The sequence below is a fragment of the Ornithodoros turicata genome, chromosome 6 (assembly GCF_037126465.1).
Source record: "Ornithodoros turicata isolate Travis chromosome 6, ASM3712646v1, whole genome shotgun sequence".
Classification (NCBI taxonomy): domain Eukaryota; kingdom Metazoa; phylum Arthropoda; class Arachnida; order Ixodida; family Argasidae; genus Ornithodoros; species Ornithodoros turicata.
In genome coordinates this window covers 59914511-59929341 of record NC_088206.1, presented here as the reverse complement: position 1 = coordinate 59929341, position 14831 = coordinate 59914511, and the positions used below count along the sequence as shown (strand labels likewise).

General features: G+C 42.5%; 1 protein-coding gene across 2 annotated transcripts in view; it reads left to right on the top strand.

The window, feature by feature from the left end:
* The window catches only part of LOC135396843 (zinc finger FYVE domain-containing protein 26-like), a 62874-nt gene that overhangs the window by 18302 nt on the left and 29741 nt on the right, over positions 1 to 14831 (top strand). The window contains exons 14-23 of one of the 2 annotated variants that reach the window (XM_064628048.1): positions 558 to 783; positions 1739 to 1960; positions 4946 to 5047; positions 5590 to 5810; positions 5893 to 5999; positions 6087 to 6172; positions 9357 to 9457; positions 9542 to 9637; positions 12120 to 12210; positions 13327 to 13517. In XM_064628048.1, the coding sequence (XP_064484118.1) occupies positions 558 to 783; positions 1739 to 1960; positions 4946 to 5047; positions 5590 to 5810; positions 5893 to 5999; positions 6087 to 6172; positions 9357 to 9457; positions 9542 to 9637; positions 12120 to 12210; positions 13327 to 13517 (1443 nt within the window). Of the gene's footprint in view, positions 1 to 557; positions 784 to 1738; positions 1961 to 4942; positions 5048 to 5589; positions 5811 to 5892; positions 6000 to 6086; positions 6173 to 9356; positions 9458 to 9541; positions 9638 to 12119; positions 12211 to 13326; positions 13518 to 14831 lie in introns of both variants that reach the window. The other variant, XM_064628047.1, reaches the window with a different exon arrangement.

The following is a 14831-nucleotide window of genomic DNA, read 5'->3' as shown; positions in this document are numbered from 1 at the left end:
AGGCGCACGCACACTGCACACTTTAGCGCATGATGCCATCAATCGTGTGTGGGTGAAATGTTCCTTTCGTTTGCAAGCAGCAGTTGACGGCCTTGAGCTCACCTTGACATCCTCGGGACGCTCTGGTTGACAGTACATGAATTATCACACAACAATCATACACGCTTCTCTATCCAACAGGGAGCATTATGTTAGTCGTCTTTGATCCTCAAATGGGGATGGTACTGGTGTGGTGCGGAAACAAGATGGCGCTCCTGCTCTCCCTTTGACCTCAGTGTCGATACCCTGAAGCGAAGCTTCTTTAGTGACTATTGTCACCAACTTAAAAACTTCAACTTTGAAAGTGTCGGCTTCGCGTTCTCGCTACTCCATCACAGTGGAAAGACACGAAGGTACTGGGTAAGAGGAATGCAAAGATTCCCTTTGGTATTGGTGCCTGAAGGCCTGAGTGTCTGGTGACAAAAATGGCCATTCGGTTGTGGGATCATGAAACCTGGATAAAACGCTTCTTGGATAAATTCTTCTTAGATATTCAAGGCTGCAACATTTTTTTACAGGTGAAATTGCTGCTGAAAGCATCTGAGGCCTCTACCGAGGGGCGCCCCGACAAGAACAAGCTGCACAAAGCTTTCTTTCAACTGACTGAGATGTCAGGAAAGCCACTGCGATCCCAACTTCCCTTTCTCCCAGCTTTCCGCTTTGACTACTTCAGGTGCACCTATGCTCACGTGCGACAGCTTCACAAAGCTGTCTGTGATGTGGCACGGCAAGGAAGGTTGAAAGGTGAGTTGAAAGAATTGTTTATTTCATGGGGCAGCACATCCCAATTTTGTTGCTTTGCCAAATGTCATAATGATGTGTATCATTCCAGTCTCAACGGTTTGTGCAAAGGAAAAAAAACCTTCACCTTAAGTGCAGATTAATTTTATTTATTTATGGTAGTACCTCAAGGCGCCCCATTGGGGCATTACATGAGGGGGTAAGCGAAGATAAAAGTTAACACAAGTAGAATGTAAATAACACGGAAATATTAAATACACAGGAAATTGGCTAGTTCTCGCTTAAATACAATGTAATCGTTAATTATGACAATGTTCTGAGGAAGACAGTTCCACTCGTTGGATGTGTACGGAAAAAATGAACGAAAAAATTTGTCAGTGTTGCATAGCAAAACGTTCAACTTTCTTTAAGAATGTGGTCATGTCTCGGCGATGTATAGGAAGCAGCTGTGATGAAATTCAGTCGTAAAAAGATGTTGTGAAAAAACTTGTGAAAAAGACTAAGTCGTAGAAACTTCCGGCGTAACACAAGATCAGTGCACATACACTTTTACTGCACATAAGTGGAACACAATAATCTTTTTCAAGAAATAGAAACGTCATTCTATTACATTTGCCTGACAGTTTTTGTGTGTGTGTTTTTTTTTAATCACAAATAGGAATAAAATGCGTGTCGTCTGTAATGGTTTGTATGTGTATGTATGGCAATGGTAAGTGGTTTGTAAATTGCTTTAGAATGCAGGAAATTTGAATGTTGGTGCTCCCACAAATTGCACATTTAGTTCAAAGCATCCCACAGGTCACTGGTGACTTTTGTACCACTGTTAGATACTAGGTGCATCGTGCAGGTGCTTTATTGCTGTATACTAAAGCATAATGATGATTTTCTGGTAGCCTCACGTGGAACACTAAATGCAGTTCAGGGAATATCTGCTGAATGTACAACTGTTTACATGCAGTGAAGCGACCTGGCGGGAACTACTTTTGGGTGTTGAGTCAGAGTCCATCCGCACTTCTGAGTGACATGATATTCAAAGATGAGATTCATCCAGTCCGATTGGAAGAGCTGGCAAAGCGGATGAAGATAAACTTGGTCCAAGTTATTGCCAAAGCATGCTGTCCTCAAATTGAGTTACGGTGCTGTGACAACATATCTGAGCTGCCCAAAGGATCCGTACAGTGTAAGTGTAACTCTACTGAGATCGCGGAAATGTGCCAGGATTACACAAAATGCATGATGGGTATCCAGCAATTAAGTTCCGTTGGGATATCTATATATATACATAGGGCCTGACTTTTTCGGGTTTTATTTTTGGCCAAATTCGGGGGGTAAATATCGGGTGATATTTTTCATTTGAAAATTCGGGTGTATTCGGGTTAAATCCCGTTACGGCATATTCTGTCGTCAGGAATTTGGGTGTATTCGGGTGATTTTTTTTGTTTAATAAAAATTTGTCTTAACATGGAACTAATGTTTAGCAATGTTATCAAACTTTATTTTAATGCACGCTTATGAGTGTGCCACGCGACCCGGATGTTTTCGGGTAGATTCGGGTTAAACCCGAATTTTACAGATTTCGTTCGGGGGGTAAATATCGGGCGGATACGGGTTTAACCCTAAAAAGTCAGGCCCTACATATACAGGGTGTCTCAGTTAAATCCCCGGGCTAAATAATTTGCAAACCGGTGCACCAATTGAAGAACTTTCTTTTTTACAAGTATCTGTCCGATACCGCCTACAACCTGCGCACCACGTGAATGAGTTGGAACTGCTCATTATTTATATAAAAATTCAAATGCGTTTCAGGAAAAAACATAACTTCTAAAGCAGTAGCGCTGTCGGCATTAAAATGGATACTACCCCTTTTGGGACTTTCAGTGGACACCTTTTAGTGAAAAATCTGCCACCGAAGCCAGTCATTTGTTGCGGTAATTAATTGGTTTCAGTTTACATATTTTTGTCGCGACTGGTCGCGGAGAAGCACAAAAGGACGCTGTTCCACACTCATGTCCACCAATGAATTACGTCCTTTTGCGCTTCACCGCGACCAGCTGCGACAAAAATATGTAAACCAAAACCAATTAATTACTGCAACAAATGACCCACTTCGGAGGCAGCTTTTTCCCAAAAAGGTGTCCACTGAAGGTCCCATAAGGAGTAGTACCCATTTTAATGACGACGGCGCCTTGCTTTAGAAGTTATGTTTTTTCACAAAACTCATTTGAATTTTTATTTAAATAATGAGCGGCTCCAACTCATTCACACGGTGTGCAGGTTGTAGGTGGTATTGGGCAAATACATAAAACAGAAAGTTCTTTGATTGGTGCACCAGTTCGCGAATTATTTAGCCCGGGGTTTAACTGAGACACCCGGTATATATACAGTTAAACTCCTTTATAATGAACTTCAGGAGACCGCGGAAAATCTTCGTTGTAAAGGTAACTTCGTTAAAATGGATGTTTCAAAGGAAAAATGCCTTAAAATGCTAGCAATCTTGTTTATTGGTAGAATTTCGTTGCTCTGATCAAAATACACCTCAAACATTCAACCTACAATAGACATGGAACCTTATCTCTGTTTTGTCCTTGTTACCCCCCTCGCAACAAAAAAGCGCGAAGTTGTGTGACGAAAACAGCGACCAGAACACGTAAGGGAACATATCAGGACAGCTTCTGGCAACATTACAAGTCCCCATTCCGCAAGTCGGCTTCACCTAACGCCTGTATGCTTTAGGAGAAGCCCGCTTTACGAGCGCGCGACTCGCGTGTGAAAAGCACATGCTGGGCCTTTTGAAATATCTCGTGAATTTCGGCGGCATAGACCAAAAACGAAGACACAAAAGTGTTATGACCGGCCTCTTTCACTGACAGTAATGGAAAATGAACAGTAACTGTCTATTTTCTTGCCTCAATTTTTATTTTGGTTTTGGTTTTTCTTTTGATACGAATCTCGGATAATACAAATGTTTTCTGTGACTGTCCTTGCATTTGCTGACCAAGAGCGAGGGAGGCTCCGCCTCCTGGATGCTAGCCAATAGAAGGATGCAGAGGACAGGCACTTACCAAGCTTCTGCTCTCGCCTAAGAGATGGCGCAGCGTTACTGTTGTTTCGTGTATCGGACCTCATACGCTCCGTACAGCCTGCCCAAGAAGCAGGTCACACAGTCAAGGTCCATGAATTCCGACTGCGCCCCACCCACGTGAACAAGTCATCCGGTTGGACAAATGCGAGGAGGATGAACATCTGTTCTATCTCCCCGCCTTTTATGACCCCCGTGCTACCGTAGTCTGTGGCGCCGAGCGCACCGCGTCAGAATGAGAAACGCTGTCAAAAAGTTCGCAATACGACAGTTCGTTGCAAAAATTCGTTTTAAAATTCATGAATTTTGCCCTACCGACTTCAGAATCACTTTGTTGTTTCGGTACATTCATTATAAAGGAATTCGTTATAAATGTCTGAAGTATACATTGAATCCTATGGGCACCTGACCAGACAGCGAAAAACACAAAAAGCCTGACCAGACCGCGTTTGTTATAACTGTCTTTTCGTTATAAAGGCGTTTGTTGTAAAGGAGTTTGACATATATATATATATATATATATATATATATATATAAAAACACACAACGTGTTTCCAAATTGTCTTACTTTCATTATGTTCCATATACTGTAAAACACTTCAATTTCTTCTCATTAATTTTTCACGAATCGTGTGCACTTGGCATATTCACAGCGACTAAATCTCACGAATTGTGGATGCTGAAATTGGTGGCTTAACTGGCCTACTTTGTGGCTAACTTGGCACATTTCAGAGTTCAATTCATAAATTAAATTTCTTTTAATTAAAATTTGGTAATTACTTGTAGAACGTGGCAAAAGCCCCTATACATAAATACGAACAGCGCATAATTTTGAGACAAGTAGATTTTTTTCAAGACTTTTGTGGCACATCCTAAAACAATTTCAGTTCTGTACCGCTCCTTTCAGAGAAAAACCTTTTTGGCACAATGCAATAGTTGTTGTGCAGGCTTTTCTCATTAATACATCATGAAATTAACGACCGACACCTCAGTGTCGCCACTCCTTTGACCGGGTTCTCTGCATGCAGGAGATTTGGGCTCATTGTTTCTTCCGCATTTTTTACTTAATCAATTTCATTACAGCAGACCTAGAAATCATGAATGAAAGCTCCAGTCCTTGTGCTACAACTAGTCATCCGAACTACGTTGTCAAGTGCCTTCTCCGAGACCTCATCGTACTCCTCAAAGGTGAGCTAAGACGTGTTTCGCAGAAGACCACGCCTCATAACTAGAGCCCCTAGCTCTGTGAGAATCTGCAATTCTACAAAATTGGCCATGTCTTGCTGAACCTTCTGTTTCCCTCAGAATCGGTACGTTTTTCACAGAATATTTGGTATCTTACAGAATTATGTGAAGATTTCGACCGATCTGCAATATTTTCATGGGTTAAACTAGATCAGTTGCAACTGTGATGCCTGACACAGCTGACGCTGCTGGCACTTTTGCGGCTGAATGTGCCGCTCCGAAAGAAAATTTCATCACAGCAACACCTGTAGAGAGATTGACAGAGTTGAGTCTAATTTTCCTTACGTACTGAAAAGGTACGAAAGGCTAGAAAAGCGTGCAGGAGGAGTCGCTACGTGATCTTGGGAGAATGCTGCGCTTTTTTTTTTTCTCGCTTGCCTACGGAATTTCGCGGATTTTTAAATCACACTTCGCGGAAAGCTAAATTTTCCACAGCAGAAAGCTAGGGGCTTCACTCATAACTGTTATGTTTGTGTTTCTTACAGCACAGTGTGACTTTGGCGAGTGTGTAGTTACACTGCGTGATGTGCACCAACTCGGAAACTCTTCAGAGTTTGCGGACTGGGCGAGTCGCTGTGCGGAACTTGGGTCCGTCGACTTGGAGCAGCTGAGTGACAATGTCAGCCGTCTTGCCTTTTTTCTTAACCTCGTCAACCTTGTCACCCTGCACGTTGCAATAGTACAAGCTTCTGGACTAGATGCTCGTGTAAGTTACTGATTCTCAGCTAATGCTTTTTTTTAATGTTTAACGTTTAATTGACACTAAGTCTCTTAATGCCGATGTCAAGGACGTGGAAGCAACACATTTTGTGCCCATCACATCTCCGTACGCTCATCAAAGGCTCATTGAAGAGATGCATTGTGGGTACCGAGTGGGTCAACTTGGAGTCGTGACGTGAGTTAAGCTTTCCTATTACTATTCCAGGACTGATAGAAGATATCTGATCTTTATTATTATTAAAATTATTATTATTTTTGCCAGGTTGTTTGAACTCAAACGCCAGATTCTGTTTCAAGGCTACCCTCTCGATGATATCAGTGGTGACGATTTTCTTTTGTCTCTTCTTGGTAAGACGTTTTTTCTTACCCTTTACCAAGAACTGTGGAACGGCAGTTCTGGTATACTGGGAGCTATTAGGATTCTGCTCTCAACTAGTAATTCGATTCTAAACCAGCAAATAATATTTTGTGTTCCATGCACTGGTGCCATACACTTTTGCTGGCATGTTACTTAGTTTTGTTGTTTCGATCTCTTCTCCGCATTAGAAGCACCTCTTAAAGCGACAGTCGCATCTGCTCCAGTCAATTTCGAAACTATACTGTCACTTTATTCCTCCTGGACTCACTGATTGCAGTATCGAAAAAGTCCAACATGAAAAAGTTGCGTAGTTGGATTGTCATTCGACGTAATACATGACAAGAGCATCTGCAGGATGTTGAGAGTGTGCTGGAATTCCCTCGCTGGAAAAATGAGAAAACGTCACTCCTTAAGAACCAACGAGGGTGCGACCTTGAGAAAAAGATTGCAGCAGTCGTATGGGCGTTCTACAGAGTTACGGGGCGTTTGGACGGCGCCTTTCTCCTCTGAGCACCGCCCTCTCACTCCTCCACTTAAGGAGTGATGTCACGTCGCCGGAGCCTCTGCAGCTGCGGAAGCAGAGGCCCCGGCCCGATCAGTGCTGCGGAAGCAGGGGGCGCTGCTGCAGCGCTGACTTCTAAAATTCATATAGTACCGAGTGTCTCAGTTAAAGCCCCGGGCTAAATAATTCACGAATGGGTGCACCAATCGATGAACTTTCTTTTTGCAAGTATCTATCTGATACCACCAACAAGCTGTGCACCGTGTGAGTGAGTGAAAGGAGCTCATTATTTAAATAAAAATTTAAATGAGTTTTGTAAAAAAAACATAACTTCTAAAGCAGGACGCTGTCGGCATTAAAATGGGTACTACCCCTTTTGGGACCTTAAATGGACACCTTTTAGAAAAAAATCTGCCACCGAAGCGAGTCATTTATTGCAGTAATTAATTGATTTTGGTTTACATATTTTGTCATGGCTGGTCGCGGTGAAGCGCAAACGGACGTAATTGATTCGTTATGGGCATAATTCATTGGTGGATAAGGGAATGGAAGAGTGTCCTTTTACACTTCACTGCGACCAGCCGCGACCAAATTATGTAAACCGAAACCAATTAATTACTGCAATAAATGATCCGCTTCGGTGGCAGATTTTTCTCTAAAAGGTGTACACTGAAGGTCCCAAAAGGGGTAGTACCCATATTAATGCCAACAGCGCCCTGCTTTAGAAGGTATGTTTTTTACGAAACTCATTTGAATTTTTTTGTAAATAATGAGCGTCTCCCACTCATTCACATGGTGAGCAGCTTGTAGGTGATATGGGACTGATACCTGTAAAAAAGAAAGTTGGTCAATTGGTGCACCTGTTCGCGGCTTATTTAGCTCAGGAATTGAACTCCCAGAAATCGTGTCATTGAATTATAATCCAAAGACTACGCCACCTAGAATCATGCGGTCAACGCATTTGTTCTTACTAGGTTTTTGCCGACTCCTGATGTGAACGTCATGTATCGTAAGTTTAATTATGTAAATATTTGCGAACTGAACTCGGGAGTTTGCCAAGTAAAGGTCACTATTCTTCCCCACCAATAAGAAGAGCATTCCGAATTCACTCAAGTTCATGATAATTGACAGTGATATTCGCTAGCTATCCCATCGGAAAAAATAGCTGAACATCATGCTTTTTGTAGTACCGAACCATAACGCACGACCACCTTTTGAGCGCAATCGCCCTCAGTCCGACGAAAGGAGGTTCCAAACCCAGCCCACAGAATGATAGTAAAAAAAGTGACAGTTCCTGAAATTGGGAGAGGGAAAGTGCGATCCCAGCGAAAGTCGGACGAGATAAGTCATACCTATGTTATCTCTTTCTACGTTGCAGGTGTGGGCTGGGTTTCCAACCTCCTTTGGTCGGACTGACAAGGATTGCGCTGAAAAATTTGTCGCGCACTAGCTCCGTAGAGCATGATGTTCGGCTATTTCTGCTGATGGGAGAGCCGCTGAATATTCCTGTCAATAGCCATTAATTTGAATAAATTAGACATGCTCTTCACATTGGTGGGGTAAAAAAGTGACTTTTACTTGGAAAATATCCGACTTCAGATCGCAAAACTTTACATAATTAAACTTATTACACTACATTCACATCAGGAGGTGGCAAAAACCTAGTAAGAACAAATGCCGTTGACCGCATGATTCTAGGTGGTGTAGTTTTTTTATTATAATTCAATGACACGTTTTCTGGGACACCCTGTGTACCTTATTTACACACATATTGGACGCACCCCCAACTTGAGTGCCGAAATGATGGTTCTTTTTTGTGCCCCACGTATTAAATCCAACTTTAGTAGCAGGGCTGGATCGTTCCGCGCACAGCCACTCATATCGCGCAGTCAACGAGAACGAGCGCCTGGCGCTAAGTTGTTGAACGCTGAATGTGACAATCATAGAGGAGTATTTCATCTGGGCTTGACGGAATGGAAGATGATTTGCTGTGGGAGGATGGCGATGATGAGGGAGAACCGTGATGTGAGGGAGAAGAGGTCGCTACGCATATCTCTGAATAAAACGAGGGTGTACCTTAAGTGCTGGGTTCCAATTTGTTCCCACGTATTGGATGCACCCCTTCAATGACACGATGTTTTGGGGTAAAAAATGTGCATCTTATATGCGAGTAAATACGGTACATAATATCTATGCACCTTCCGGACGAAAAAATTTGCCAAATACAGTAGACTTCCGTTAACATGACTTCAGATAATTCGTTTTTTTTGTGCTTAATTTGATTGAATTCGAAGGTCCCGTCAAATGCCCATATGTTTCTATTGATCGTCACCCACTCAAATGTTGCCCACCTGCGCACTGCTGAAGAGGCCCAAGAAGGCCAAAGCAGCTGTGCAGTGCAAGTGTGGCGACGTTTGGGACCTATGAACACATGTTCTACGTGCAGCCAAAGAGCTCCGGCTACTTTTTGCCCCTGTAGTGTACGTAGCTTGTGGGCCAGTGCCGAAGATAGTGGTATCGGTTTCATAGATGGGTCTCCGGGTGCGACAGTCCCTTTAAGGCGACATCTACTACTATCTACACAATTTTTCTACCATCCACTGCTCTGACTTGTTACATGCGAGCTACTCTTACTAATTACTCGTGCTTGAACTCTTATGTATCAACTTTAGAGGAGCTGCATGCAAAGGCAAGCAACAAGTACAGTCCAAATATTCACCCCAAAGTTGTGTATTCTCTTGTGCAAGGAAGGATATCCGATCCTAAACTTGAGGTGTGTACTTCCCATATGAGTAACACCCCTTCCTTGATTTCGCGTTAGTGACAATCATGGATCACTATGCTTTCATGTTACCAGATTATCAACCCAGAGACACTAGAAGAGCAGTTTCAGAACGCCGTGGCTCGTTGCATGGCGCAAATAAAGGCTCTGTCTACCGATGGAAAGCGTAAGGTGAGAAGAATACGCTAACGTCTCGGCGTATGAGAGCAAGGAAGGGTTGGAGAAATGACCTACTAGATTATAGCGACCATGTCATATGCACCCTCTTCCCAGCGCCGCATTTGGAGGCTAGCAGTGGCGCTACTCATGGGCCCTGCTATTGCTTCCTCAATTTCTACAGTACTTTGTACTTTTGCTTACCTTAGTGTTTTTGTTAGGGGTGTGCGAATATTCGAGTTCTCGAATTCGAATCGAATATCAAACGCTCGAACTATTCGATTCGTGAATCGAATGTCCAATATTCGAATTTTCGAATATTCGACTATTCCACGAATATGAACGACACAACCTGAAAGTGGGCTTCACCTGATGCTTCCATGCATGAGGTGAAGCCTGCTTTACGAAATTGCCCTTGCTGCAGGACCAACACAGGCGGGATGGTGTTTAGTTTGGGATAACGTTATCCAGAGTTAGTTGTGTAGACATCATCTGTGGAAGGGGTGGCGCCCCTCCCACATGCAGTTTAGTGGTGCCAACGAGGGACTTTGATTTGATGTCTGTGAGGTTGCCTTTAAAAAGTTAGGACTCCTGAGTAATGACTACAGCCCACGAACAAGAAGGGTGTCTTAAAGATGTCCTTTACGTCTAAAATTTCAGTAGTGCAACTTCCTAGGGCGAGTGCAAAGAAACTAAAGGGTGTTCATGGCAAAGCTGAGGTAGGATGCCGATTCGTTTGTTTCACAAATGGCCTGTGGTTGTCTGAAGCAATTACAGCCTCATCCGTGTAATGTGCTACTGCATGACAAAAAATTTTGAAATGAAGGTAACCACTCCAGTACTCCAGTAAGTGTACGGTCACCTAGAAAGCAAGAAGCACTCTCATGTAAAATTAACGAGTAGGGGCTTTTAGCAGAAGAATTGCATGTCTCTCTTGTGGCAATTAATGCCAGAAAAATTACACGAAAGCCATGGGCCACAAAATGGAAACTTTTTGTACGAAAGTCACATATTGTAAATTTTGCACGAATATTCGATATTCGATTCAGTATTCGGAATTTTTCCCCTCGTTCGATTTGATATTCGATTCGACTTAAAATATTCAGATTCGCACACCCCTAGTTTTTGTACAAACGGTGGATGTCCCACAAGAGATGCTTCTCTCTAAAGTTGATTATCATCATCAGTCTACGCGTCTTCATGGGAGCTGTTGCTGTCGTCTGCTACGGTAGTTGTATGTCCGCTTCTGCGCATTCAAATTTCAAATTTCCATTGTCCAATCATGATGTACATCTCGCAGGTCGATGAGTAGCGCCCCTAGCGGATCATGCGGACGGGCTCCTCATAGGGGTTGCTGATTATGACATGGTCGCTATAATCTAGTAGGTCGTGGAGAAAGCATGTGACAAAGCATCTGTCCACTCAGAAAGCAAGAATAAGGAGGAATTAGCAGACGGGCCACAAGCCCACAACACTATGGTGAAAAAGTCAAAGACACGTGGACCTCACATGCAGTTGTTGGGGCACCTTATTTGAGAGCGATCCAGTGAGACTGTTCTATTTGCACGAGGGGATAGGGAAAAGCTGAGGGGCTGCACAAAAGGCTGACGTACTTTCATAGCGTATAAAGGGGGAGCTTTTCATTGCAGCTGTGAGATTTCGGGCATAGAATTTTTTTTCTGAGTTGTATTTGAATGCAATCAATTTGTTTAATTTGGCCAATTAATAAAATTATATAAATTGTCATTTTATTGGTTATAGTAATAAGTGATTAAAGCAAACTAATTGTATTAATTTAATTAGTATAACGCTGTACCAAACTGTAAACCAAAACACTGCATCAGATCTTGGGAGTAGAGTTTACTTTGTTGAGTTTTATTTTAATGTTATCAATTATTTAATTTTTCAACGAATAAAATTATTTATGTTACATACTTTTATTGACTAAATTGCCGATTAAAATGAATTAGTTGCACTAACTTAATTACACAAGTGTACGAAGTTGGGGTAGTTGGTATCTTGACATACTGTTGAATGCAGCAAGAAACACACACGGAAGAACGAAGTTGACACCACGGCTGCTTACTCTCAACTGACAGAAAATTTATTTCGAGACGGACAAGGAAAATAAAGCATTTACGATGAACAGGTTTGAAGCACGAATAAGATCCACTGTCCCCCCCCTGTTGAGAGTAAGCAGCCGTGGTGTCAACTTCGTTCTTCCGTGTGTGTTTCTTGCTGCATTCAACAGTATAACTTAATTAGTTCAGCCCTTCACCGAACTGTAATGTCGAAACATTACAAGAAATTTCTTAACATTGGAGAGATGTAAATTACATGTCAAAAACTGTCATCTTATCGCTTAAATATGTGAATTTTGCATTGATTAAAAAATTTTCTGTTTCATTTCTTATCACTATCGCCCTACGTATCATTCATGTTGCTGCTGTCATGCTTGTTGTCACACAGGTGAATCCTTCTTTAACTTTCTCTGCAGATTATATTTCCGTGGCAAATGAAGTTCTTCATTAATACCAGGATAGACTTAGACGAGAGCTCTGAAGAGCTGCGGGATTCTCTGCAGCGACGTAAGTAGAACGCAATAAGCGTTCGTTGAATTATTATTGCCGTCATCGCCTATTGTGAGTTGGCAGGTGTGGTTCAGGTTTTTTATGGTTGCCGTGAGATACACTACATGTGGTCTGCACAGTTAGGGTCGGGTCCCTGGGATCTCGGGATCCCGAAATTCCAGGATTTTGGCATAATTTCATGTCCTGCAATCCCAGGATTTCGTGGGGCCAAATCTCAGGATTTTGATATAGTAAATTTAGGCTTTTTTGACAACAAATGTTCCGTGGTACGAGTGAAAAGGAAAGAACAATGTCTTACCGACTTTTGGTTTCAAGTGTCCCTTCCCTGAAAAATATAATTTGTAATCCCAGACCGAACCAACACACACTATTGTCTTTGACACATGACCAAGTCGTTAGCTGCTGACTTACGTGAAAGGCAAAGGTGGAAAGACATTTATTGTTATGCAACATCCTCCCACAACACCTCGGTACAAAGCGCCGGCGCCCTCACAACAACAACGAAAGTCGGCACGTGTTGATAACACGGTAGCTATCAGACACTGATAACGTTAATGCCGTGACAACGCAAAACAAAAAAAAAAAGATTTTAGCTGTCACATAAGTACAAGGGCTGAACGTCATGTCTTCTCGCGCACTACTAACCACAGGAAATACCCTGGGGCGCAGCCAGAAGGTATTCCGTAGCAGACGACAACAAGAGGTGCATTCCTACACAAAGTCGATATTCTGGAACTGCGCAAATCCTTAATATAATATGTGGCGAAGCTCTTGCCCGGTGAGCAGTCCGTATCTTTTTCTTTTTTGCGGTTTCTTTTACTAGAATGTTTCATGGGAATGTTGGGTGCAGGAAATGCGCACTGTATCGCAATTTGTGGTAGCATTTGTGGGTGCAAGAAGTGCTGCTTCTTTTTAAACCTTCCACCTGAAAATCTGCTTTTCCACTCTAAATTGCCATATTTTACCCTATATGATAGCTCCTGAAATCAAACCTTTTTTTTAAACATGAAACTTGAAAACACAAGTGCCTATGTCCTGTATTTTAAAACATTGCCTAATAAGTTCGTCTCTTGCCCTTTCCTGTAATAAAAGCACTGCATTTTGATTTTTTAGTGGTTCCTGAAGGATTTCTCGTGGAATTTGAAAAAGAAAAGCCCACTTTTGGAATTGTGCTAGATCTTCCCATACCACAAGATGACTTGCAGTCCGTGGACAGCAGTGTTCGAATTCCACCAGCTGTGTTGTCATACCTCGAAAATCGAAGCCCTCTGCTGGGACAAGTAATTAAGTTCATGCAGCCAAAGGTACATGCCTCCCACATCATTTCACTCTTTCCTTGTTGTCAGATATATTCTTTTTTTTTCATACACTAATACCTGAGTTTTCTCTCTACAACTTTCCCTCATCTTGGCACATTATGGCCATGGTTGCCGATGTGCCAATAAAACTCGACACATCATCATCATCATCATGTTTCCCTCATCACCGTGATGCACTTTTGATGATTGTACACAGTTGATTGTTCAGTTGCATACAGCAAAGTCCCGAAAGGACCCTTTCTTCTGTCACCACTAGATGTCTAAAGGGTGATTTGATGCAGATTCAGGCTGGTTGCTCCGGTCGACCTCTCAGAATATTTTTCTTCTAGTATATGTAGAAGCCTAGTGCCTATGAAGTACACTGGTGGTGCAAATAGCTGAACGTACTTTATAGTTTTTTTTTAAAAATAATCTTCAAGAATGGCGATTTCGATCATCGCGCTTCCTCACAACTTTCGGGCCTCGTATCTTCATAACTATTAATCTTATGCCGTTGATTTTTGAACACTTATTGTCTATGTGTTGGTGCACAGTCTTCTCACTATCTTCTTGAGGTACACTAGGTTTTGCTGGTGTCTAAATAAAAAATCGTAAAGTCGCATCATTTGCAAGAAATTACACTTTTTCGGCCCATAACTGTTTTTCTCCAAATCGATGAAGCTTGACTCTATTGACATTGTTCTGTTCACCTTTAAGCGATCTTCGTATAAAACGCGTTTCTGGGAGGTCTCACACAGAGTTTCTAGTGCACATTCGGTGAGGGATGGTGAGACAAAAACGCGCAACTTCGGTAGTGCGTTTTCCATGTTCGCCCACTCACGACCTGGTTCATACTCGTTACGCATGCATAATAGGCTCATATAGCGCACTGAAAAAATTTCACTTCAGAAGTCACCAAAGTTCCATTGAGGACACACAAATGTGACCTCATCACAGCAACATACACAGGACACTATTGAGGCTCTGGTCACACTTTACGGCGCCGTGTGACGATGTGCATTGTGTGTATGTACTTGCATGTTGTGTGAGAAACACACAACATACAAGGTGGGAAGCTGGGCACATCTGTAGAGCGGCTGAGGTCAAATGGCATAACCCTGTGAAACATAATGTGCTTTCTGTATAGTAGTTGGAGAGACGTTCGACGGAAGAGACCCGTCACGCCAGTTGAATTGCTCTCAGAAACTCGATGTAGTGAAAACACTTTGTTCCTGATGTGCTTCTTAGTACTCCTGAGAACCTCAGAACGTCGACTCCGACCTCAGTGCTCCTTTGTGTGGCTGCCGCCCTTCTTGAGCC